This window comes from Salvelinus alpinus, chromosome 13 (assembly GCF_045679555.1).
Source record: "Salvelinus alpinus chromosome 13, SLU_Salpinus.1, whole genome shotgun sequence".
Lineage (NCBI taxonomy): Eukaryota > Metazoa > Chordata > Actinopteri > Salmoniformes > Salmonidae > Salvelinus > Salvelinus alpinus.
In genome coordinates, this window is record NC_092098.1 from 26,118,428 (window position 1) to 26,142,638 (window position 24,211).

General features: G+C 45.0%; 1 protein-coding gene across 8 annotated transcripts in view; it reads right to left on the reverse strand.

Moving 5' to 3' along the window:
• Nucleotides 1–24,211, reverse strand: part of LOC139537453 (clathrin heavy chain 1) — a 51,725-nt gene that overhangs the window by 4,362 nt on the left and 23,152 nt on the right. For all 8 annotated transcript variants that reach the window (XM_071338750.1, XM_071338751.1, XM_071338753.1 and 5 more), the window contains exons 4-28: nucleotides 23,422–23,583; nucleotides 23,050–23,163; nucleotides 19,714–19,887; nucleotides 16,128–16,325; nucleotides 15,264–15,464; nucleotides 14,549–14,701; nucleotides 14,107–14,229; nucleotides 13,384–13,521; nucleotides 13,066–13,230; nucleotides 12,076–12,256; nucleotides 11,397–11,560; nucleotides 8,786–8,911; nucleotides 8,454–8,596; nucleotides 8,000–8,234; nucleotides 7,632–7,754; nucleotides 7,247–7,392; nucleotides 6,746–6,929; nucleotides 6,359–6,551; nucleotides 5,963–6,120; nucleotides 5,507–5,779; nucleotides 4,925–5,242; nucleotides 4,591–4,722; nucleotides 4,314–4,424; nucleotides 3,922–4,092; nucleotides 3,390–3,611 (exon numbers count right to left, since the gene is read on the reverse strand). In XM_071338750.1, coding sequence (XP_071194851.1) covers nucleotides 3,390–3,611; nucleotides 3,922–4,092; nucleotides 4,314–4,424; nucleotides 4,591–4,722; nucleotides 4,925–5,242; nucleotides 5,507–5,779; nucleotides 5,963–6,120; nucleotides 6,359–6,551; nucleotides 6,746–6,929; nucleotides 7,247–7,392; nucleotides 7,632–7,754; nucleotides 8,000–8,234; nucleotides 8,454–8,596; nucleotides 8,786–8,911; nucleotides 11,397–11,560; nucleotides 12,076–12,256; nucleotides 13,066–13,230; nucleotides 13,384–13,521; nucleotides 14,107–14,229; nucleotides 14,549–14,701; nucleotides 15,264–15,464; nucleotides 16,128–16,325; nucleotides 19,714–19,887; nucleotides 23,050–23,163; nucleotides 23,422–23,583 — 4,308 coding nt within the window. The remainder of the gene's footprint in view (nucleotides 1–3,389; nucleotides 3,612–3,921; nucleotides 4,093–4,313; nucleotides 4,425–4,590; nucleotides 4,723–4,924; nucleotides 5,243–5,506; nucleotides 5,780–5,962; nucleotides 6,121–6,358; nucleotides 6,552–6,745; nucleotides 6,930–7,246; nucleotides 7,393–7,631; nucleotides 7,755–7,999; nucleotides 8,235–8,453; nucleotides 8,597–8,785; nucleotides 8,912–11,396; nucleotides 11,561–12,075; nucleotides 12,257–13,065; nucleotides 13,231–13,383; nucleotides 13,522–14,106; nucleotides 14,230–14,548; nucleotides 14,702–15,263; nucleotides 15,465–16,127; nucleotides 16,326–19,713; nucleotides 19,888–23,049; nucleotides 23,164–23,421; nucleotides 23,584–24,211) is intronic.

Below are 24,211 nucleotides of genomic sequence, written 5' to 3' on the forward strand. Positions count from 1 at the left end.
GGAATTCAAGAAGCGCAGCTTAGAAAATAAAAATAACTCAGTTTACCATAGTGCAGAGACCGAGAGAGAGCAGGCTGAGACGGCATACAAAGATGGGAAACCAAATATCCACACAGTAGAAAAGAACCCAAACTAAAAGAAAAGACTAACACACTCCTGTCTAAAAGGTAGTCTGGAACAATGTCTTCCTCTAAAATGCCTTGAATTTCTCTAGTTTAATTGTTCAGTTATCGTTTCTATCCTAAGAACTATTGTTTTGAAGATAGCGAGATCTCGCTACAATGATTAACCTACCACATTTGCATGCATAAAAATACAGCTGCTAGTAAAATATTTAACTGTTTTCCACTTAGTAGGCTATAGGTTCCGGTCAACTCAGTCACTAAACTACTATTGAGAGCAGAGCAGTATAGACTGCATTAGCCCTGTTCTATTGATAGACAGACATGGTAGAACTTGTGTTCTCTATGTCATTGGCTAGACTAGAGAGCTGCTGGACTACTATTCCGTTCAAAGCCATATAATGTGTGTGTGTGTGTGTGTGTGTGTGTGTGTGTGTGTGTGTGTGTGTGTGTGTGTGTGTGTGTGTGTGTGTATGTATAGTTGAAGTCGGAAGTTTACATACACTTAGGTTGGAGTCATTAAAACTCGTTTTTCAACCACTCCACAAATTTCTTGTTAACAAACTATAGTTTTGGCAATTCGGTTACGACATCTACTTTGTGCATGACACAAGTAATTGTACAGACAGATTATTTCACTGTATCACAATTCCAGTGGATCAGAAGTTTACATACACTAAGTTGACTGTGCCTTTAAACAGCTTGGAAAATTCCATGGCTTCCATGGCTTTTGAAGCTTCTGACAGACTAATTGACATCATTTGAGTCAATTGGAGGTGTACCTGTGGATGTATTTCAAGACCTACCTTCAAACTCAGTGCCCCTTTGCTTGACATAATAGGAAAATCAAAAGAAATCAGCCAAGACCTCAGAAAAAGAAAAGTTGTAGAACTCCACAAGTCTGGAAATTGCTTCCAAGGATGAACCAAATGCCTGAAGGTACCACATTCATCTGTACAAACAATAGTACGCAAGTATAAACACCATGGGACCACGCAGCCGTCATACCGCTCAGGAAGGAGACGCGTTCTGTCTCCTAGAGATGAACGTACTTTGGTGTGAAAAGTGCAAATCAATCACAGAACAACAGCAAAGGACCATGTGAAGATGCTGGAGGAAACAGGTACAAAAGTATCTATTTCCACAGTAAACCGAGTCCAATATCGACATAACCTGAAAGGCCGCTCAGCAAGGAAGAAGCCACTGCTCCAAAACCGCCATAAAAAAGCCAGACTATGGTTTGCAACTGCACATGGGGACAAAGATCGTACTTTTTGGAGAAATGTCCTCTGGTCTGATGAAATAAAAATAGAACTGTTTGGCCATAATGACCATTGTTATGTAAGGAGGAAAAAGGGGGAGGCTTGCAAGCCGAAGAACACCATCCCAACCGTGAAGCACAGGGGTGGCAGCGTCATGTTGTGGGGGTGCTTAGCTGCATGAGGGACTGGTGCACTTCAAAATAGATGGCATCATGAGGAGGACAATTATGTGGATATATTGAAGCAACATCTCAAGACATCACTCAGGAAGTTAACGTTTGGTCGCAAATGGGTCTTCCAAATGGACAATGACCCCAAGCATACATCCAAAGTTGTGGCAAAATGGCTTAAGGACAACAAAGTCAAGGTATTGGAGTGGCCATCACAAAGCCCTGACCTCAATCCCATATAAAATTTGTGGGCAGAACTGAAAAAGCGTGTGCGAGCAAGGAGGCCTACCAACCTGACTCAGTTACACCAGCTCTGTCAGGAGGAATGGGACAAAATTCACCCAACTTATTGTGGGAAGCTTGTGGAAGGCTACCTGAAACGTTTGACCCAAGTTAAACAATTTAAAAGGCAATGCTACCAAATACTAAGTGAGTGTAAGTAAACTTCTGACCCACTGGGAATGTGATGAAAGAAATAAAAGCTGAAATAAATCATTCTCTCTACTATTATTCTGACATTTCACATTCTTAAAATAAAGTGGTGATCCTAACTGACCTAAGACAGGGCATTTTTACTAGGATTAAATGTCAGGAATTGTGAAAAACTGTGTTTAAATGTATTTGGCTAAGGTGTATGTAAACTTCTGACTTCAACTGTATGTATGTATGTATGTATGTATGTATGTATGTATGTATGTATGTATGTATGTATGTATGTATGTATGTATGTATGTATGTAGTTGAGGTGTGCAGAGCAGACAGGCACATGCTGACTCTTGTTCAGTCACAGCAGTCCCACATGCAGTCACGCAGCATCCAATGACGAGCTCCACTTACTTGGCACTGAATATCAATGACAAGAAAACAAACTATTGGACACTAGAGAGAGGAACTAAAGATCTTGAGTTCCTCTCTATAGAGTCCAATAGTTTGTTTTCTTGTCATTGATATTCAGAGGGTCCACCACCTTGAAACAATGCATTAACACTTGTACTGTACCCATTGTCTGTAATCTGTTGAGTACAGTAACATTTAGTCAGAGCATTAAACAAAAGAGCAATTACCGTCTTTTATATGGAAATATGTTAACAAAAAGCTATAAAATTGTGAACAAAAGAGGGGAAACAAACAAATGACATGAGTATAAGGAAAAGCAGCTGAGAGGATTGTTTAGCTTCTATCAAACTCAGACACAGAAGAAACAAGGCACTAAAAAGAAAAGGCAAGTTGATAGAAAAACAAAAAAGAAATAACTGTCTTTCTGTATAGAGTATGAGGACTATTGGCACACCACATAGAAATACAATTATTCTATTCCAAATAGAATATTCTATTATAATGATTCTTGTAAATCTATTTATATGATGCCACGCACTCTGCTGCAAAGTCAAGACTGCTGGACTGAGTTGTAATATAATCATTGAGGAATCTCTGGTAGCAACTTGCCATATAAAAATAAGGCATTGTGCTACTGAATAATTAAATGCCTTTTCAAAAGTGGCTAACTGCTAAAAGCATTTGACTGAGCAACAGAAGATCACTGCACAACGTGTTTAGAAAGGGCTTTGGGTAAAAGTGGCATTTCGGATCAGCTTACTTTCACCCAATCCTAACCATTTGGGGGTAGAAATGTCAAACTGACCCTAGATCAATGTCTAGGGGATAGTTCACCCTACTCCCACTGAAATCAGACCTGGGTTGTGTTCATTAGCCACAACTGAAATTCTGTTGGATGCCCTAATGAACAACATCCTTGGACGTGTAGAATAGAACCACCATGCTTGGTTTGGTTTAGCCCACTCAACATGACAGCCATGTCCAGACAGCCAACCCACCTTGAAGAGATACTCTCTCATGACCTGGATGAAGTAGGGCATGGAGAAGTCCATGATGTTGTGCTTCCAGGCCGTCTCCAGCACCACGTCTGGCCTCAGCAGGTCGTAACAGGTGAAGAGGCAGGCAGCAAAGCACTCCTTTTTGTCCTCCGTCAGGAACCAGCCCAGCAGCTCCTCAGCCAACTCTGTGTCCTTGGACTCTGACGCGTACTGCATGGCATCCTGGAGGAAGATGGAAACAAGATGGGGGTTCAAGATAAGGAGCGGTGACTTGATGCTGTGTGTTTGAGAGGAACTTGGCACCAAGCCACTTTGTCTGGTATGTATCCTGGTCATGCTAGAAAACCTTCACTCCACAATGGGATTTTGACCATTAACCCTACCCTTAAACACTAATCTTACCAGACAAAACAGCAATCTACTACATTTCCCATTATCCTCCTCTCTCTACTAACCAATTAGGTTCAATGACAATATAATGGCAGTCAGAGGAGAAACAGGCTTGGGTAAGGAGAAGATAATGAATGAGTACCTTGTAGAGTTTGTCCTTCTTGCAGAGCTCCACACTCTGTTTCCAGCGGTTGTTTCCCTTGAAGAGGTAGGCAGCGATCCTCCTGAACTCAATCAGCTCGTGTTTCTCCAAGCGCTGGGCAAGCGAGATGTTGTCAAAGTTGTCATAGGCATCTATAGAGGTCCTCAGAGCCTGAGTCCACAGAGAGAGGGAAGGAAGAAAGGATGGATGGGTGAGTGAGTAACTGTTGTTCAATGAGGTAAAAAAAACAACTTTGTTTTCAAGTAAACAAGGTACTAGAACTGTCATAGGGCCAGCTTCCCAAACCCATATTAAACCTAGTCAAGGATAAAACAAATGTGTCTATCTTAATTGTTTGACAATGTAACAACCAACCAAAATTGACCACAAACCTGATAGTCCTCCTCTGTGATGAAGAGGTTGGTAAGTGCTTCATTGACAGACTTGTTGTTGTGGTTCTGTACTGAGCGCAGGTAGGGCTTGACCAGGGGCAGCTGTTTCACCTGGACCACACGCACACACCGTTGATTACTAGAACTGCATTCACTATAAGCAGAGTGCACTGTACATAGAAATACACGTCACAGTCTTCGATTAACAACTACAACATGTGTCACACCGCTTCAGTTTCCTGTGTTGGCAGATCGGAGGGGACAGAGCACATCTTACCTTGCTGAAGAAGTTGACAGCACGGGAGTGGTCCAGTCTGGGGGACAGCACTATGAGCAGGTCATTCAGTAACAACGGCTTGAACTCCAAATAGAACTGAGTTGCTTTGTAATACAGCTCCACGTTGGCCACCTACACAGTCACAGGAAAGGGATAAAGGGAGAGATATTGTCATGTATTACAATTGTAAAGTGTATTGAGATGTTTCAATGTACTTTAAATATACACTTAACAATATCACATCAAATCGAGCTTTGTCATAATAGATCATATACAGCAATGACTGCTACCTTGATGATGTCATTATAGACATAAACATTACTGATTGGGTTACCTTGGTGATGATGTCTTTGAACTGGCCCTCCTTCCAGGCGTCGGTGGGGTGGTTCATCATGGTGATGATGGCATTGTCAAACTCCTCGTACTTATCGTACAGGAACACCAGCTCCGCCCACAGGTGGGCCTCCTCTGCCGCCCGCAGAACCTTTGGAATGTTGACTCTGGACCAGAAGAGCTCCAGGTGCTCTCTCATCTTCTGGGGTTTGAACTTGGAGTAGAGGATGGCCAGCTCGGTGAACATGCCCATGTGCGCCCGTTCCAGCCCCAGGGCTGCCTCCAGCATGGTGATCAGCTCCTCAAAGTAAGCACGGTCCTGAACACAGACAGAGAGGGGGGGGGGGGGGGGGGGTTGGTTAAAGGTGGTCATGTAGGCATCAGTTTGTAGTGGTAAAGCATTGAGGGGTTTGAAAGCACCAAATGTGATTGTCAATCAAGAGAGTGTGGAGAGAGGTGGACTAAATAAGAACTTTTCATGTTGACTAGAGTGAAAATACAAATTTCATACAAACTGTGCCAGCATCTAGCAGCAAGAAGGATAAGGTACAACGAGACAAAGTGGGCTGTGTGTGTGTCTTACCTGGTAGTAGTTGATAAGCTCCTCCAGTTCGTCAGCATGCACCACGATGTGGAGGCCACACATCTGGGCCAGCCGGAACTCCTTTCCATCCACGCAGGCAAAGCACACCTCCTTCCAGGTCCTAGTGCTGTTGGCCTTGCGCGCCCCGTCCACTGCTGCCTGGTACTCCCCGAGGTGCACCAGGGTGGACGCCAGTCGGCCGAAGTTGGACACGTTGTTGTACAGTAACTTGGCCGCGTCATACATTTTCTCGTCGTAACAGCGGTCGCCGACCTTCGTTGTGAGCAGGAAAGAGTATGAATGTCAATCAATGTCTTACATAGGGAGTTGTTTGCGACAACATAGAAAATCTAGTTCACCAGGAACTGGAGGGAACATCACTGTTTATTTCTCATTGACTTGGAATAAAATAATCTGTACTGTTTAATACATCCGTCTGGACTACAGTAACAGTACCTGTTGGATGTGGGCGTTGTTGGGTCCATTGATGAACTCTTCCAGCTCAGCCAGGCGGTTGGTCTTGGCCAGAGCAAAGATGAGCTCTGTCTCCACATAGGACTCCCGGGCCTTCTTACGAGCCATCTGAAGGAACTTCACCAGGTCCTCCCAGTTACCTGACACACCAGAACAGCCATTACAGTCAGCTAAGAGAAGCTGGGAGGTTACAGTACCTAAAATCCTGAGGTCATTCAGTGAGCCGCTGATGATTACAGAAAGTCACCAAAAACAGCTGGACATATCCCGCACTGAGGACATGTATTCACTGACATTGGGAGATTTTACATATTCTAATGCCCATCAGCCCATCCTGTAACCCCCTATCCCAGCTAAAGCCTGCCCCACCATCTTTACCACTCTGGTCGGCAGCCTGTACCACCTCCATGTAGGCAGAGGGGTCGTCAGCCTTGATGTAGGAGTCGATAGCCTCCTTGACCAGGCCCTTCTGCAGCTGAGCCTTGGCCAGCTGGCTCCACACAGCTGGCTCGTTGCAGCGCTCGGCAAACTCATAGGCCCGGTCCAGGTTCCCAATGTGCTCAATGAGAACCTGGGGAGAAGAGACAACATTATACCATGACAGGAAGTCAGACACTGTATCAATCATGTTGAAGGTAAGGAGAAGGGGAATGGAAGCTATACAAGTCTACTGGCATTGAGACCTCCATATTCAAAAGATTGAAATGGTGTTAGGGTGATATGAATACCACATGGTGTTGGGGGGTGGGTCAGGGTTCATCTCACCTGCACGGCAGAGGTGTTAACGTCAAACTTCCTGAAGATAGCAAAGGCCTCCTCGAAGAGCTCGTTGCTGATGGCGATGTTGGCGATATCTGGGGCGTCATAGTTGTCCAGGCGGTTGATGTACTCCATCACACGGGTCCGGTCTGCCTTGATGGCCGTCAGGATCAGCAGGTTCTGCAGGTTTCTAAATAAATAAACAACCCTCAGAATCAACACTTACAACACCAAATAATCACAAATCATCCCAGAAATCAAGTTGTAAAGTTCAGCAATTGTATATGTAAAGCTTTGTTAAGTTTACAATTCTGTGTGTAAAGTTACGATCTTGTAAAGTTCACTTTACATTTACTGTAGAGTGTGTTGCGATTTTAAATGTATTTTCAATAAAGTTTGATTGGAAGAGTATAAAAAAGATGGCGGAAGTGAACTAGAGAGAAAACACACAATGGACAGCCCAGCCTACAGTGAGCACAGGTATCAGAGCTCTAGTAGCTCTGTTACCTGTGTTCACTGAAGACAGAGTTATCCAGTACGATCTTCTCCAACAGCTCAATGAGTTCGTTGGGCAAGTCTGCAGTCATGAAGGCCTTTACTGTGACTGACACCTCCTCTGGGTCCTGGGTCTCAGACAGGGCTGTCTGCACCACCTGACAGGGAGGGGAAAATAGATTTCGATATGGTCATGAGTAGATGCATGAATCAGAGTTTGGGTCAATTCAGAAGGTTCACTGAAGGCTGAGTTATACAGTACGATCTTCTCCAGCAGCTGAACAAGTTTGTTCTTAAATTGAAAAACCTTTATTGAAGATTGACTGAATTGAGAATGGAATTGATCCCAATACTGGTTCAGAGCTGGTCCAGACTGGTGTGTATGGGGACTACCTACCTGGTCAATGAGTGGTCTTCTGAAGGGGTTGCTCTCCAGCAGCACGCTGGCCCACAGGTCCGGGTCTCTGCGACGGACCAGGTAGCGAGACAGACTCTTGAACAGGGAGTTCTCATTGCACACCTGACAGGAAACAGAGCGCGCACACTGTTTGTCCACTAGGCTCTCAACTCACATTCTGAAACAGTACTTTCATATGTAGGCTATTCCCAGTATTACTGTTGTAAACAAAGCATGTCAGTTCATATTAATGCATAGCAATGCAGAGAATTTAAATGTACACTCATATGTTTTAGTTAGACCTACATTCTAACCTATATGAAACTACTTCCTATAAGAAAAAGAAGAGGAAGGGAGAAGCTACTGACGTTGATGAGTTCCTGGTCACACTGTCCTCTCTCGTAGGCAACGCAGGCCAGGTGAGGGTCCCTCTTCTCGCAGTACTTGCCCACCACGCGGCTGTCGTAGTAGGGGTTCTCACGCAGGAAGCGCTCAGGGTTGTTGTTGCTGTCGATGTAGATCTTGGCCAGGGCATTGTGGGTAGCGGGCTCCTCACAGCCCTCATGGATACGGGCCTCCAGCCAGGGGAGGAGAAGCTTCAGTCTGAGGAGAGGGAGAGAAAAAGAGAGGGAGATGAGCCTGCTGACAACTACGGATGCTCATATCACAGCTAGTATAAAAGACTAAGTAAGGAGTACTTTATTTCTTGATACCACAGTGTTTAAATAGGTTGAGGTGCTATAACAGCTACTATCAACTAAAATTAACCCTTCTAACTAGTAGTTTTTTTCTGCCATCTGATGAAAAAGGGTTGTGTTGTACCGGTTCCTCTTCTCCACCTCAGCCACCAGTTCGTCAGTGGAGAACTGTCCTCTGACCACCAGGATCAGACTCTTAATGACGTCCTCAGAACAGTCCACATCCAGAAGCCCTCCTATCACCACTGGCAGACGGCTGGGGTTCACCTAACACACACGTCAATATTCTTGGACACTGTGCATTTTCACTGTGGGGCCATTATCTTGAGTCTGCACTAGTTTGAGTGAACATGAAACTTAGTGATAATATCTTGCTTAAAAGTTTGTACATTATGTCAACTAGGATGCTTGACAGTGTGTTTGTTTGAGCAAAAGTGTGTGACCACATTCACTTACTTTCTGCACATAGATCTCAATGTATTTCTGCAGGTTGTTACGGTACAGGTAGAGGACCAGGTCATGGACAAAGTCGAAGCGGTCACACACAATGATGAGTGGGAGCTGGTCGGTCAGCTTGGCCTCCTGTCCAATCACAGAGCAGGGGGAGGGGCCAAGGTTAGCACAACATAGTTATGAGACTGAACATCTGATCAGAGCCCACCAATGATCACAGCCAAACCTGACATGTAAGGGTTGGGTTTAACCACTGATCGTAATGGCAAGTGTTAAAGTTTGGAGGGTTTTTGTTGTTACTACCTGTATGTATAGACATTTTTAAGAAAGTAGCTCAAAATTAAGCAAGTAGTTAAAAAAAGCTAGAGGTTTGACTGTAATCTCGTTGGGCTCATACAACCACTAATGTACAATGACAAAATAAATATTAGAATCACTGAATATGAAATTGGGATTTCATTTTCCAGTTTAAAATGATCCTGCTCATGTGATTTGAAAAATGTCACAATTGAGGAAAACAAAAACCAAAAATGTTTCAACTACGACGACAAATGGAAGGAGTCACGTTTTGAGAGATTAGAAGATGGTTAGGTATTGAAAACATTGTTTACTAGTATGGACAGAGAAAGAGGCAAAAAAGGAAAGAAACAAGAAAATGATCTAAGCCAAGTACAGCTCACTCACACATGTACACCTCCCTCTGCAGGTACTATTGAGGTACTGCCACACACTCCCAATACACACCACTATTGGAGCACGCAACAGTAGACCCTCAACACAGTGCGTGTTTTGCGGTTGTTTCCTGTGCGTGTTGTGTGTGTGATCACTGGCTGACTGCCATCAACACTCCTACAGGATTAATACACTGGGATTGAGTACCTCACAGCCCTGTAGAGCACTCCAAGGGTCTGCCACCAAAAATACATATTTTTATTAATTTTTTTATTTTACCGTTATTTTACCAGGTAAGTTGACTGAGAACACGTTCTCATTTGCAGCAACGACCTGGGGAATAGTTACAGGGGAGAGGAGGGGGATGAATGAGCCAATTGTAAACTGGGGATTATTAGGTGACCGTGATGGTTGAGGGCCAGATTGGGAATTTAGCCAGGACACCGGGGTTAACACCCCTACTCTTACGATAAGTGCCATGGGATCTTTAATGACCTCAGAGAGTCAGGACACCCGTTTAACGTCCCATCCGAAAGACGGCACCCTACACAGAGCAGTGTCCCCAATCACTGCCCTGGGGCATTGGGATCTTTGTTTAGACCAGAGGAAAGAGTGCCTCCTACTGGCCCTCCAACACCACTTCCAGCAGCACCTGGTCTCCAATCCAGGGACTGACCAGGACCAACCCTGCTTAGCTTCAGAAGCAAGCCAGCAGTGGTATGCAGGGTGGTATGCTGCTGGCCTAGCTTTAGCATGTTGTTGAAACTATATGGTTCCATCCCAAATGTCACCCTATTCCCTACAGTGCACTACTGTTGACCAGGGCCCATGCACTATGTAGGGCATGAGGTGCTATTTGGGACTCAGTGTATGATGAGGCCCATTGACTCCTCTTGCACAGCCAGGAAGACTGTTACAGTATGTGGGCATACCAGGTTATCTGGATGACGTAAATTTTGTTTCTGAATCCATCCACATAGGAAAACAAAATTTAAATGCACCACAATAGCCATGCTTACTTGAGTTCATTTGTGCTGGATAGACCTTACATACGGATAACAGAACTGCAATACCAAAACTTAACTTGACTACAGCTCAGATAACAGCTAGGTATATATTTTTTATTTTACCTTTATTTAACTAGGCAAGTCAGTCAAGAACAAATTCTTATTTTCAATGACGGCCTGGGAACAGTGCCCCCGAACTGCCTTGTTCGGGGGCAGAACGACAGACTTTTACCTTGTCAGCTCGGGGATTCGATGTTGCAACCTTCGGTTACAAGTCCAAAGCTCTAACCACCAGGCTACCTGCCGCCCCACTGTATATGCACAGTTACGAATCCAAAACAGAAGTACACTCACACCACCCTGTTGCTAGTAGCTCAGCTAACTGTAAAACTACAGGTTTTGGACAGACAGACTAGAGTTTAGTGCACCCCATCATGGATGAATGGTTTTTGGGTACATTAACGGGTTGTGTCATTGTACTCGTCATACAAATCCCAGGTTTAATCCTGTATCTCTAGAAGTAAGTCAGGGGCGGCGGTGAAACTAAAATAGGGAGGGTGTCCTGTACTCGGGGATAGATTTACCTGGTACATGTCCTGCAATTCCACAGACAACAGGGAAAAGCACAAGAGATAACTGCCATCAGGAACTTCTTACCAATGAAGGCTAAATGAAAGCTTTTCACGAATGCTAGTGTTAGCAGGCACATCTACGTATTCATAGGATAGACAGAAGTTCAGAAGGTCAGATTTTGTAATTTAAATGCAATACAATTTCAAAATAAATGATAATGATAAGGAAAGACGAGAGTGTGAGAATGAAAGAGAATAGAATAAAGTTAAACTAAAGAAAGATAGGAGGGGGAAAAAAACAAGAGTATGTTTAGTCCATTGCATTTCATCTCCCTCTAGATACCTTCTCCCTCCATCTTTTACCTTGAGGAAGTTCTTGACTCGTTCGGGGTCGTAGCAGTTGCTCTCTCGGCAGATCCTCTCCACCTCTTTGATCTGTCCCGTCTTGCAGGCTGCCTGGATGTACTTGAAGTGGACCTCTGGGTCCTGGCTGAAGTTAACAATGGAACCCAGGAAGTAGAACAGACCTGGGACAAAGCATCACCATGGAGACAATGTCAGTCAAGAGGAAATACAGTACCAGACACCATGCCAGTCTGACATGTCAGGACATAAAGTCAAGTTCAATTGTGAGCCATTGGCTGGGAAATAGAACAGTGATTACGATAAGGTGGCTGGCAACTGTACCCCAAGAGACTGGAGCGGATGGCTACTGTTGCCATCTCATCACCCCTGGTTTAATTAAATGTACATCACACTTCAGGCTCTATGTTCTTTTGCAAAATTATTTGGACAATTGAAAACAGGGTCTCTCTCATTTAGTTTATTGAGCTGTACCTCCATTATGATTGACTACCTCCTATCTAGTCTACCCTGGGCTTAAAGAGGTCCAGCAGCCTGCCCTAGTGGGCACCACTCCACTCTAGGACATTCTACAGAGCCTACGGACAGACCCTGTTGCCTCAGGCCTACTTAGCTGATTGCTGGAAGAGAGAGTGATCTATGAAGCATAAGTGTGAAACAGTGTGTCTGTGTGTCTCACCCTCGAAACTCTTGAAGGACTCGAAGAGCTCCGTTAGGGAGTTGGTAGAGAGCTGCTCGTGGTACTTGGAAGCCACCTGGACACAGATCTGCAGGTTCTGACGGATGTTGGCAGACAACATGGCCCTCAGGCACTCCAGAGAGTCCTCCACTGAGAGGGAGCCAAAGAAGTTCACCAGCCACTAAGGAGAGAGAGAAAGATCATTTATTTTCCCTTTGCCATTCATACCTTCCACTATTTGCACATTGTCACAACCTTGTACACAGCTAATTATAAAACATTATAATCGTTACATAACATTTTAAAAGCTTATAATATAACATGTTATTCTTTTAAAACGTTTGTGTATTTAATGTTTACTGGTAATGTCGAATTACTGGCTAATCAAAAACAAAGCCCTTTTGAATTAAGAGAGGAGAGAAAAGACAGAGAGAGGAGGCACAGAGGAGGTAAAAGCAGCAGCAGAGCTAGATAATGTCATGTGGAAATACATGACAGTCATGTTCATCTAGCCAGGGTTCAGAACGGTTTGGGCTACAAATTAATATGACCCCACTTTTAATCAGTTCTGCTCTACGACCCACACAAGCAGCACGGGACTCATCTGAAGGTAGGCCAGTACCAGTTAAAACATTTTATGGAAGTACAGTATATGGAAATACTTAAGTGCGCCCCAAAAAAGGGGTTAAATATGGGTAACAAAAATAATATTTTCCAGAGCTTCAGATATAGGACACTTCCAAACACACCTCCTTTTTATAAAAACATTTAGCAGGTAAGGCCAAATTCAATCTTTCATCAAATACATCTATTTTTATACATACAAGGGTCCTAAAAGTCTAAATCAAATTAATGATTTAGAATTTAATTGAAACTAATGTATTCTGGTTGTTTTTTCACACACAAGCTGGCACATATGAGGGGAGTGGCCTGAGTACTACTGTTATAGAGGGTTAGGGTGGGGTCCTCTAGAGTTTGTAGGGTTACTACCTCTGGGTTGAGCAGGTGTGTGTGCACCACGGCCCGTTTGATGTCGTACAGGTCGGTGTAATGCTCTAAAGCTCTCTGCAGCAGACCAGCCTTCTCACACAGCTGGGCTATGTGGGCACGGTCGTAGTTGGTGAACATCTGGTTGCCCAGGATGGCATCAGCAACCTACAGAGAAGGATAAGAATAGAACAGTGTTAACGTGTGAATGTCACTTACAGTCACGTTTGCTTTGAGCGCAAACAAATATTAAATTGGCATATTCTCAAAATGTAAGCGCTCCCTCTCTGTGTGTGTGTGTGTGTGTGTGTGTGAGAGAACCTGTGGGGCGTGCATGAGGTTCATCTCCAGGAGGCGTGTCTGCAGCGGTCCCTCAGAAGGCCTGTTGTTTTTCAGGGCGTCCAATAGGAAGGAGGTACACTGCTGGATCAGGTTATACTCCATAAAGACATCCACGATCTGAACAGACAGGGGCCAGAGAGAAAGGAACAACTGTCAACATAAGACAGCCAATACACACAGTGTTCAGGGGTCGTATTACAGTTCAGAAATCTGCCTTTTCAAAACGTTAAATATCTGCGTTTTAAACCATTTCACCTGCGTGTTCTATTAAAAGTCAATAGTGTTTTTATGCTTCAATAGAGTGATCAGGGACATGCAACTAAAGATGACAGAAGTGCAACGCTATTTGGCTAGCAGCCACACAAGTTAATGAGCTTACAATGAAAAAAGCAATGCATTATTTGCAAAAACGGTGCATGGCCATCACATTTCTAATGTTTATCATAGGAAGAATGTAGCCAGCTGCATTTCCTAATGTTTTGCTTCAAGTTAATCTTGCATTTTACAGGAGAAACACTGGGAAAAGTACCGGAGAAAAGCTACAGAGTCAGAGCGCTGTATGCCGATAGACAATTCTCATGTGAGTGGAAAAGTGCAACTGAAGCAAAACATTTGTCTGATGCCTCATCCCCTCTATCCTAAGCCTTCCGCAACCTCTCATCTCTCCCTCCCCTGTTCCTCCTCCCCCTCCCTCCTACCAACCTGTGTAATGTCAGCCAGAGGCTCCTCGTCCTGGACAAGCATCTGGGAGAACTGCAGGCCCTGTTCTGGACTGATCCTCATCACATTCCTCAGCAGGAAGATCCAGTCTGGAGTGTAGCCCACCTACAGACACAGGAAGAGCAACAGTTACAACCACCAATGCACCATCCCGCTCCTCAACGTGCATATTTGTAATATTACATACTACCACAAAAAAACTGTAATTGTCGTATGACATACTTTTCATTCACACATCAAGCATCTAGCTAACAAAAGCAAAAACCCTCCTTGCAAACCCTATTTGGCCCCAGCCCCTTTCTAAAGCACCCCTCTGGATACTAAGATACAGCTCATCCACTTCCTCAACTGTGTAATGAGGAAACCAAACCAAGGAAAAGAAACAAGAACAGCAACGGAGCTCTGTCTCAGAGTGACAACGTACCTTCTTGGCGTACAGGACTATCTTGGGGAATTGTCCGGTCTCAGCGAAGCACTGGATGACCTTGTTGGGTACGTTGGCCCTCAGGTAGACGGAGAGAGCCAGGGTGGGGTCCACTGACTTCACCAGGTCCCCCAGCTCCTCAGAACACTCCAGCTAAGAGACAAAGTAGGTTTCACCACAACTACCCTACAGCAGTGGAGGCTCCTGAGGGGAGGACGGCTCATAATGGCTGGAACAGTCAATGGAATGGCATCAAACCATGTTTAATACCATTCCACATATTCACCTCCAGCCATTACCACAAGCCCGTCCTCCCCAATTAAGGTGCCACCAACCTCCTGTGCCCTACAGGTAAACGACCCTAATGAAAAACACTGCTGGAACGTTATGTTTGGAATGTGCGGAATTACCATCAGGTGTTGGGTTAACACATTTTAATATTCACGATTAGTGTGAAGCAGAAAGCTATGGGGGGGAACATTGAGAATGACAAAGGAGATGCTAATATTGCCAAGCATGCTTTGAAGGAGGGACAAAAAATAATTTAAATACTCAGCATAACAAACAGATTGGCTCATTTTAGAAAGGATTAACAACCCAGATGACTAGGAAGATATCAACATGGACAGACACACAGCTTAGGAAAAACCTCTTCCTATGGAAGGTCAGATACCCATCTCCCCCCCCCCTTTATCTGACACAGTCACACACACACCTTGTCCTCTTTGAGCCACTTCTCCAGCAGCTGCTTGCGTCCCTGCTGTAGGACGGGCCTGCACAGCTCCAGAGACTCAAACTTGTTGAGCTGGCCCTGGTCCAGCAGGATGCCAAAGTACTGCAGCAGGGGAGAGGTCTGGCCCGGCTGGGCTGGCACACTCTGGAACTTACGGATGGTGTCTGGAGTACGCAGGATACCCTGGAGGAGAGAGCAGAGAGGGAACAACTTAGACATGGGTGGAGGGGTCAGCTGCAGTTTATATAAACACACAGACAGAGATACTGCTGATATACATTTTGGAGAGGGTTTTGCTAAAAAACATATTGCACATAGCAACATATTGTACATGCTGGGGACACGCTCATTAGAACAGTCTGATTTGCATATGTACACTATAGACTCCAGTGATGAAATAACCCATTATTCACTTTTCTAGTGTATTGACATAAGACAAGAACAAATGGAAGGAAATGCACTTTGGTTGTAAAGAGGTAGATATCACACTTTAAACTGTCCAGTGAAAATCTCACTTTTAAAATATACTCATGTGGCCAAAGCATTTTTTTAATTTTTATAAAACACTTCAAAAACCCACCTCAAACTTGTATCTCAAATAGACCGTTTCAAAAATGCTTGCCACTTCCTCATATGTGACATCACGCTAGCTCGTTGGCTGAGCAGCTGTTTACTTGTCATTAATATTTCTTGGAAGGAAAACTATTTCACTCAATGTAATTAATTAAGGGTCATATTCATAGTAATCTGGAAAAACTAGACAGTTACTTTAACTTCCATTACATCACAGTGATGTGATCAGCTCACCCCTGGAGGGAGACCTTGTACCGTTGATGTGTTCGTTACCTTTGGTGCGTTGGCGGCCACCTTGGCAGCTTCAGAGTAGTTTCCGCCAGCAAACAGGTTGTTGAACTTGCGCGCGAAAAGCTCCTCGGCCCCGGCCAGGTTGTTACGGACGGCCATGCGCAGGGCCAGGTCTGGGTTCTGCAGCACATTGGTGATGTAAGGGATGATGTTCTCCTCCTCAACACACACTGACAGAACCTGGAGACAGAGAGACACAGTGAAAGAAGAGTCTCTGGACATTATCCTAGACACAGCACAGGGGGAACCTGAGGGGACATTTCACAGATGTCATAAAGGTATTGCTTACTATCATTTTTCAAATGGTGGGTTGGATCTGTGGGTCATGACAAGTCTCTACTTGTGGGTTGCAGATTAAGAGTGGATTGTGGCCTTTGTTGAATTATGGAAAAATCTGAAGTATTTACAGGGTCACAAAAAAGCTTAATTAAAAACGCAATTTAAGAACTACTGTCACATGACTGGAGAAATTAAATCAACAACATTGCGCTCTACCATCTCACTAGTGTTTACTCCTCTAACTTGTTGACAGGGGACTGTATCTACTATCTAGCTACAATGGCCTCTGTTTTTACACACTGTTCCCATTGACAGACATGTTGATATGAAAGCGTATGCTCCAGATCAGGTAACTGACAGACAGGACAGTGAATGGCAGGCCAGAGGCAATCCAAGCTACAACGTCACAAGTAAACAAAGGACACAGACATGTGTGGAGGGGAGCGAGGGAGGGAGAGAGAGGGGTGTCTGCTTTCTGCTGGAGAGATGGAGCTAGCTAACCGTTAATTTATTCCCTTTTTGTACTTCTCCTGCACCAACCCAGTTAGGCACCAGCTGGCCACATTGTTCAAAGAATACTCCAAATGACAAGCAACCAATCAGAGGAGAGAAGGACAGTGAGGTCAGAGGGAGGGAGGTGGGGGGCAAATGTATAACAAGAGCCTTGAATGGACCACTTTGAAATGGCCTCAGTCTGTAGTAGTCTCACTAACAGGCAGACGATTCAGGGCCTGTCAAACGCCATCAGCGTCACAGCGTGAGTGCACTCAGTGACAACCATCGATGACGGACACTGCATAGTGCACCATAGACTCCGCTGCGTCGCATATATATTCCAGCAAGCACACACCGTTTTACTTCTATGAGCATGGAGATAAAACAGAATAGAGACACGTAGAGGGCAATCATGGCATATTAGGCTAAATACTATAATTTGTTGTGGGGGCATTGAGCCAGGCTGTGGGTTGGGGCTGGTATGGTAATAAATACATCATTAGTGTGTCAGTGTATGGTGAGCCTCTGGTAGGTGAGGCTCTATAGGAGGCATGACTGCACCTCATTCTCCCCTTCACTCAGAGAGGAGGGGTCAGAGACCACATCCCCAAATAATATGGATGGGCCAATAAAGGGTGGGTGGGATGGAGGGAAAGAAAAGGTTAAAAAAATACAATGGAGCTCTTAGTGTAGATATGCCCTCTCTACCACAGAGAGAGAGTGTGTGTGTGTGTGTGTGTGTGTAGGGGAGGAGGGAGAGGCTGCAGAGAGAGCGACCTAGGGGCAGAGAAAGGGGCAGGAGGTAGAGGCTGCAGAGAGAGCGACCTAGGGGCAGAGAGAGCGACCTAGGGGCAGAGAGATGGGCAGGAGGGGGATGAGCTGTGAGTCAAACCCTTAGACTACAGAGAGCTCTGACATCATCCACAACGGGTTCTGACAGAGTGGAAGTCACCACATCTTGGCCCTCAACCAAGAAAACCCTTTTTATATCATTAGGACAACCACATCTAAAAAAAAATAGACCCATCAGACACTGAGCTGCCAATGAGACGAGCCGTAGTATCGGTGTTACAGTGGCCTTGAATCAAACACACACAGTTGTGACTGACGACAAAGCTTACGTCAGAGTCCTGTGATGCGGGGTGACTCTAGGGGCTGTGATTGGCTGACAAAGAGCCTCTCCTCCCAGCCAGTCAGCAGTAAGAGCATTGGTGCCTCCCACTCAACATCATGTGCTGCTGAGAGGGTAGTGGCTTTTTTCTCCCTCTCTTTCACTCTCCCTTTTCTCCCTTCTCTCTCCACCTCTCTTATCTCTCCAATTTCTGAAGGGCAGCTTTGTGCAGCTTTTTGCAGGGATTCCTCCATCTCAAGGTCAGCCAGTGCCAGGCTGCAGACGCAGCATCTTGGACACGGACGGACGGCGCACGCTACACACACACACAGAAGAGGAGATGTGAGCCCCACAGCTCCCTGTGTGGGACTCGATGGAGAAAAAAAGCACTGTAGGGACCTGCTTAGCCAGCAGGCATCCCTATTACCAAAGCATTATGCTCTTAAGATATTACAATTCATTCCAACTATAATGAGCAATCAAACTACACAAGACTACTATGCTGTTGCATTCCAACTCCAGTTAGCTTGGCTACATCTTCAGCAGCCAAAGGGAAGCAAATGAATTCACTTATCAAACATTCCACTGACAAGAAGAGAGGATTAGGCCTAAATATGTCCAATGCCATTCATTCACCTGAGCCCTAGTCAAGTGGAGGCTGTAGCCCAACCCAACCACTCTACTGTTTAGAAGCCACACCCTGCCAGTGTCTCTATGCCATTATCTATACAAACCACAGCCAGTCTGTGCTCACTGCTCTATGGAAACCCCCAGCCAATGTCTAGCGCTGTGTGCTCTGTGCTCTAGTTTGTGTCTCTCTCAGATCAACTTTCCCTCCTCCACTCAATAATGCATGGGGTCTGTGGCCTGGCTGTAACATTATTCATCAGCTAGATGGATCCCATTATCCTGCTGTAATGCCTTCACAGTGGAGGATGTGTGTGTTGGAGGGGAGGGGGGCTCTCTCGCTGGTTCACCAGTGACACCTTGGATTATTTATAATGAACGCACAGCTCCTGGCTTAGATTGAGCCCTCTGACAACGGCAGGCCGGGGGAATTGTTTATTTATCCTGTTCGCTCAACACCACTCGTCCACCTAGCATTTATCCACTTCCCTGTGTTGCCCATGAAAACATGATTAAATATGAAAGAGGGTTGAATGTGGTGATGATTGTCTTATTGGGTCTTAGATGCGGTGGTGGTGGGTGGTATTATCCATGGTACCGCTTGAGTAATCAGCTCACGGTGGTGGATGTTTCTGGCATCCCCAGAGAGACTACATTATAGGCTGTATAATGTATGGAATGCAGAGCAGTATTGGACCAGCGGTGGTACAGTAATGAGGACGAAACCGACTGGGCTGGGTTACAGTGGAGCACATCAATAGAAATACCACAAGGGTTTCAACTAGCCTCATCTAGCTGAATGGATTTCAATGTATTAGGCTATATATTACATGATACACAGTAGAGGTGGTAGAAAATAATCTAATCATTAGTGGAGGATGAGGTGAAGGTTCTCTTTACATTGTTCAACTCGAAACTCATTAAACATCTTGAAGTCAATCAATCGTTCAATCAGGCCATATTTCTATTCCAACCTCAGACCACTCGGGGTAGAGGAGGTGTGGATAAAGGAGGTCGGTTTGGAATAGAGGAGGGTGGGAGAGGTGGTATCTGTACCTGTCCTTTCCTGTTGACCCCAATGATGCCGGCGGTGGCTTCGTGAGGGGCCGTAACAAAGATGGTCTCTCCGCTGATCCTGTTCATGTAGATGCAGGTGCCAGTCTCCAGGTCATACAGGTGGATGTAGCCATATTTGGTGATGAGGAACACCACATCCTGCTTGGAGCTTATCTGAGAGGAAAAGGTGGAAAAATCTGTTTAGAAAAACCAAATGTATAAAATGAAAAGGCCAAGTATGTTGGAGGTTGAAAGAAAATCCTTCAAGGGCAGTACAGGTTTCTATCATTCATTGATGAATGAAAGAAAGGATATATAAAGCTCCCCTCTTCCTGTGCCAATACATCCCTGTCCTAATCTACAGCCACCTCAAAACAAAATCAGTTGCGTACACATTTTTAGACGTTAACTCGCAGGTGAAGCGAAATTATAGTATTTATAGCCTCAACAGTCAAGTAATACAAAACAATACACAAGGTGACTCTACACGGTGTCGAAAGCGTTCCACAGGGATGCTGGCCCATGTTGACTCCAATGCTTCCCACAGTTGTGTCAAGTTGGCTGGATGTCCATTGGGTGGTGGACCATTCTTGATACACACAGGAAACTTGAGCGTGAAAAACCCAGCAGTGTTCTAGACACAAACTGGTGCACCTGGCACCTACTACCATACCCCGTTCAAAGGCACTTACATCTTTACATTGCCCATTCACCCTCTGAATGGCACACATACACATTCCATGTCGCAAGACTTAAAAATCATTCTCTAACCGGTCTCCTCCCCTTCATCTACACTGATTGAAGTGGATTACCAATAAGGCATCATAGCGTTCAACTGGATTCACCTGGTCAGTGTATGTCATTGATAGATGTTTTGTACTCAGAGGATATACAGTGCATTCTCCAAGTATTTAGACCCGTTTCCTTGTTCCACATTTTATTATGTTAAAGCCTTATTCTAAAATGGATTAAATAAACTCCTCAATCTACACACAATACCAAGGTGAAAACAGGTTTAGACATTTTTGCAAATGTATTAAACAAAAACCATAAGTACCTTATTTACATAAGTATTCAGACCCTTTGCTATGAGACTCGAAATTGAGCTCAGGTGCATCCTGTTTCCATTGATCTTTGAGATGTTTCTCCAACATGATTGGAGTCCACCTGTGGTAAATTAAATTGATTGGACATGATTTGGAAAGGCACACACCTGTCTATATAAAAAGGTCCCACAGTTGACAGTGCATGTCAGAGCAAAAACCAAGCAATGAGGTTGGAGGAATTGTTCGTAGAGCTCCGAGACAGGATTGTGTCAAGGCGCAGATCTGGTAGAGGGTACCAAAAAACTTCTGCAGCATTGAAGGTCTAAGAACACAGTGGCCTCCATCATTCTTAAATGGAAGAAGTTTGGAACCACCAAGACTCTTCCTAGATCTGGTCACCCGGCCAAACTGAGAAATCAGGGGAGAAGGGCCTTGGTCAGGGAGGTGACCAAGAAACCGATGGTCACTCTGACAGAGGTCCAGAGTTCCTCTGTGGAGATGGGAGAACCTTCCAGAAGGACAACCATCTCTGCAGCACTCCACCAATCAGGCCTTTATGGTAGAGTGGCCAGACGGAAGCCACCCCTCAGTAAGGCACGACAGCCCGCTTGGAATTTGCCAAAAGGCACCTAAAGGACTCTGACCATGAGAAACAAGATTCTCTATCTGATGAAACCAAGATTGAACTCTTTGGCCTGAATGCCAAGCGTCACATCTGGAGGAAACCAGGCACCATCCCTGCATGGTGGTGGCAGCATCATGCTGTCAGGATGTTTTTCCGAGGCAGGGACTAGGAGACTAGTAAGGTTTGAGGTAAACAGAGCAAAGTACAGAGAGATCCTTAATGAAAACCTGCTCCAGAGCACTCAGGACCTCAGACTGGGGCGAAGGTTCACCTTCCAACAGGACAACGACCCTAAGCACACAGCCAATAGAACACAGGAGTGGCTTCGGGACAAGTCTCTGAAGGTCCTTGAGTGGCCCAGGCAGAGCCCGGACTTGAACCCGATTGAACATCTCTGGAGAGACCTGAAAACAGCTGTGCAGCGATGCTCCCCATCCAACCTGAGCTTGAAAGGATTTGCAGAGAAGAATAGGAGAAACTCCACAAATACAGGTGTGCCAAGCTTGTTGCGTCATACCCAAGAAGACTCGAGGCTGTAATCGCTGCCAAAGGTGCTTCAACAAAGTACTGAGTAAAGGGTCTGAATACTTATGTAAATGTGATATCCGCAAGTTTTTTTGTTTTCAAATGTCTAAAAACCTGTTTTTTGCTTTGTCATTATGGGGCAATGTGTGTAGATTGCTGAGAATTTTTTTTATTTATTTAATCAATATTAGAATAAGGCTGTAACGTAACAAAATGCAGAAAAAGTCAAGGGGTCTGAACTTTCCCAAAGGCACTGTACATATGAAGTGGCTAAAACAGTACGTAAACATTCTTAAAATGATGAGTGTTCAATGACTATGTACATGGGGCAGCAGTCTCTAAGGTACAGGGTAGATTACCGGGTGGTAGCCGGCTAGTAACAGTGACTAAAGTTCAGGGCAGGGTACTGAGCGGAGGCCAGCTAGTGGTGACTAACAGTCTCATGGCCTGGAGATAGAAGCTGTTTTTTAGTCTCTAGGTCCCAGCTTTGATGCACTTGTACAGTCTTCGCCTTCTAGATGGTAGTGGGGTGTACATGCAGTGGCTGAGGTCCATGATGATCTTCTTGGCCTTCCTGTGACACCAGTTGCTGTAAATGTCCTGGAGCGCAGGAAGTGTGCCCCCAATGATGCGCTGGCCTAACCCCACCACCCTCTGGAGAGCCCTGCGGTTGCAAACGGTGCAATTGCTGTACCAGGCAGTGATACAGCCAGACAAGATACTCTCAATAGTGCATCTGTAGAGGGTCTTAGGGGACAAGCCGAATTTCTTCAGCCTCCTTAGGTTGAAGTGGCACTTGTTGCACCTTCACCACACTGTGTGTGAATGGACCATTTCAGGCCATCAGTGATGTGCATGCCCCTCTTCACTATGTGCAGTCAGAGTCACAATGTCAGGCTGCCCTGGTCTAACAGAGGCGAACAGTGAAAACTACAGTCCAAGGTTTCTAACAGGCCATCATTGGCTAACACTAATGCCCTTTTCACAATATTGTGCCGAATCTGATATTTTTTCACATTCTCCTTTCCAGCATGCATTTATGGTGAATCCGTAACCAGGCCACTGCAGCACCACTTTGCATTGCTCAGTTGTGTGAAATGGGTATAACTGTGATATGTACAGTACATAGCTATTATCTACCTGCATGGCCACTGGGAAGTCATTCTGAGCCTCTGGAGGGAAGAACACGTCCACTGCTTTCTTTGGAAAAGGCTGGTTCCCTGTGGCTGGGGTGCCCACCTCAATGATGTGCAACTACATTAGAGGATCATTGAGAACAATGTCATTTACGGTCATCTACAAAGTGCTTAGCCAACGGGCAAAACTGGTTGCAATGACGTCAATACAACCAGATTTCAACCACTTAGTGGTAATCTGGTTATAATTACGTTATTTAAACCAGATTTGTCCACTGAGTATTGTGAAGTGAAAATGAAAAAACTATAATATCTACCAACGACAATAGACTTTAACCTGCCAGTCCTTTCTCCCTCTTCTCCTCCCCTGTCCTACCTTTCCCCCGGCCTGTCCTCTCACAGCAAAGCAGAACAGTGTGGACTCCTCTGTGTTGCCCTCCATCTTGAACTGGGCGAAGCCTGCGGCGTGGCCCTCGATGGGCTGTGACACCTTCCTGTCCACAGAGTACAGCTGCATGGCACCCACCACACGGTTTTGCTGCAGCAGAGAAAACACATCAAACTACAGAGCAACAGGGTATGCAATGTCCTGCTTGGCAGTCAGTCGATTGAGTTTGATGATGCATACTAAGGCCACGCCGCGTGTGTGATCAGGGATATTCACTGTCATGGAGGAGTTGGTGTTTTTTGTATTTGATTTGGATCCCCATTAGCTGTTACGAAAGCAGCAGCTACTCTTCCTGGGGTCCACACAAAACATGACATAATACAGGACATTAATAGACAACAGCTCAAAGCCAGACCTACATATCAGTGCATACACAATATCTAGGTCAAAAAGGGGACAGGCGTTGTGCAGTGATGCTGCTTTTATCAGTTTTTTTAAACCAGGTTTGTTGTTCATTTCAAAAACATGAGATGAAGGGAGTTCAATGCAATAATGGCTCTATATAATACTGGACGTCAACTTGAATTTGTTCTGGATTTGGGGACTGTGAAAAAAATCCCTGGTGGCAAGTCTGGTGGGTGTGTGTGTGTGTCAGAGCTGACTAAGTTGACTATGCAAACGATTTGGAATTTTCAACATGAATGTTTCTTATTAAAAAAAAGGAGTGATGCATTCAGTCTCTCCTCAACTCTTAGCTAAGAGAGACTAGCATGCATAG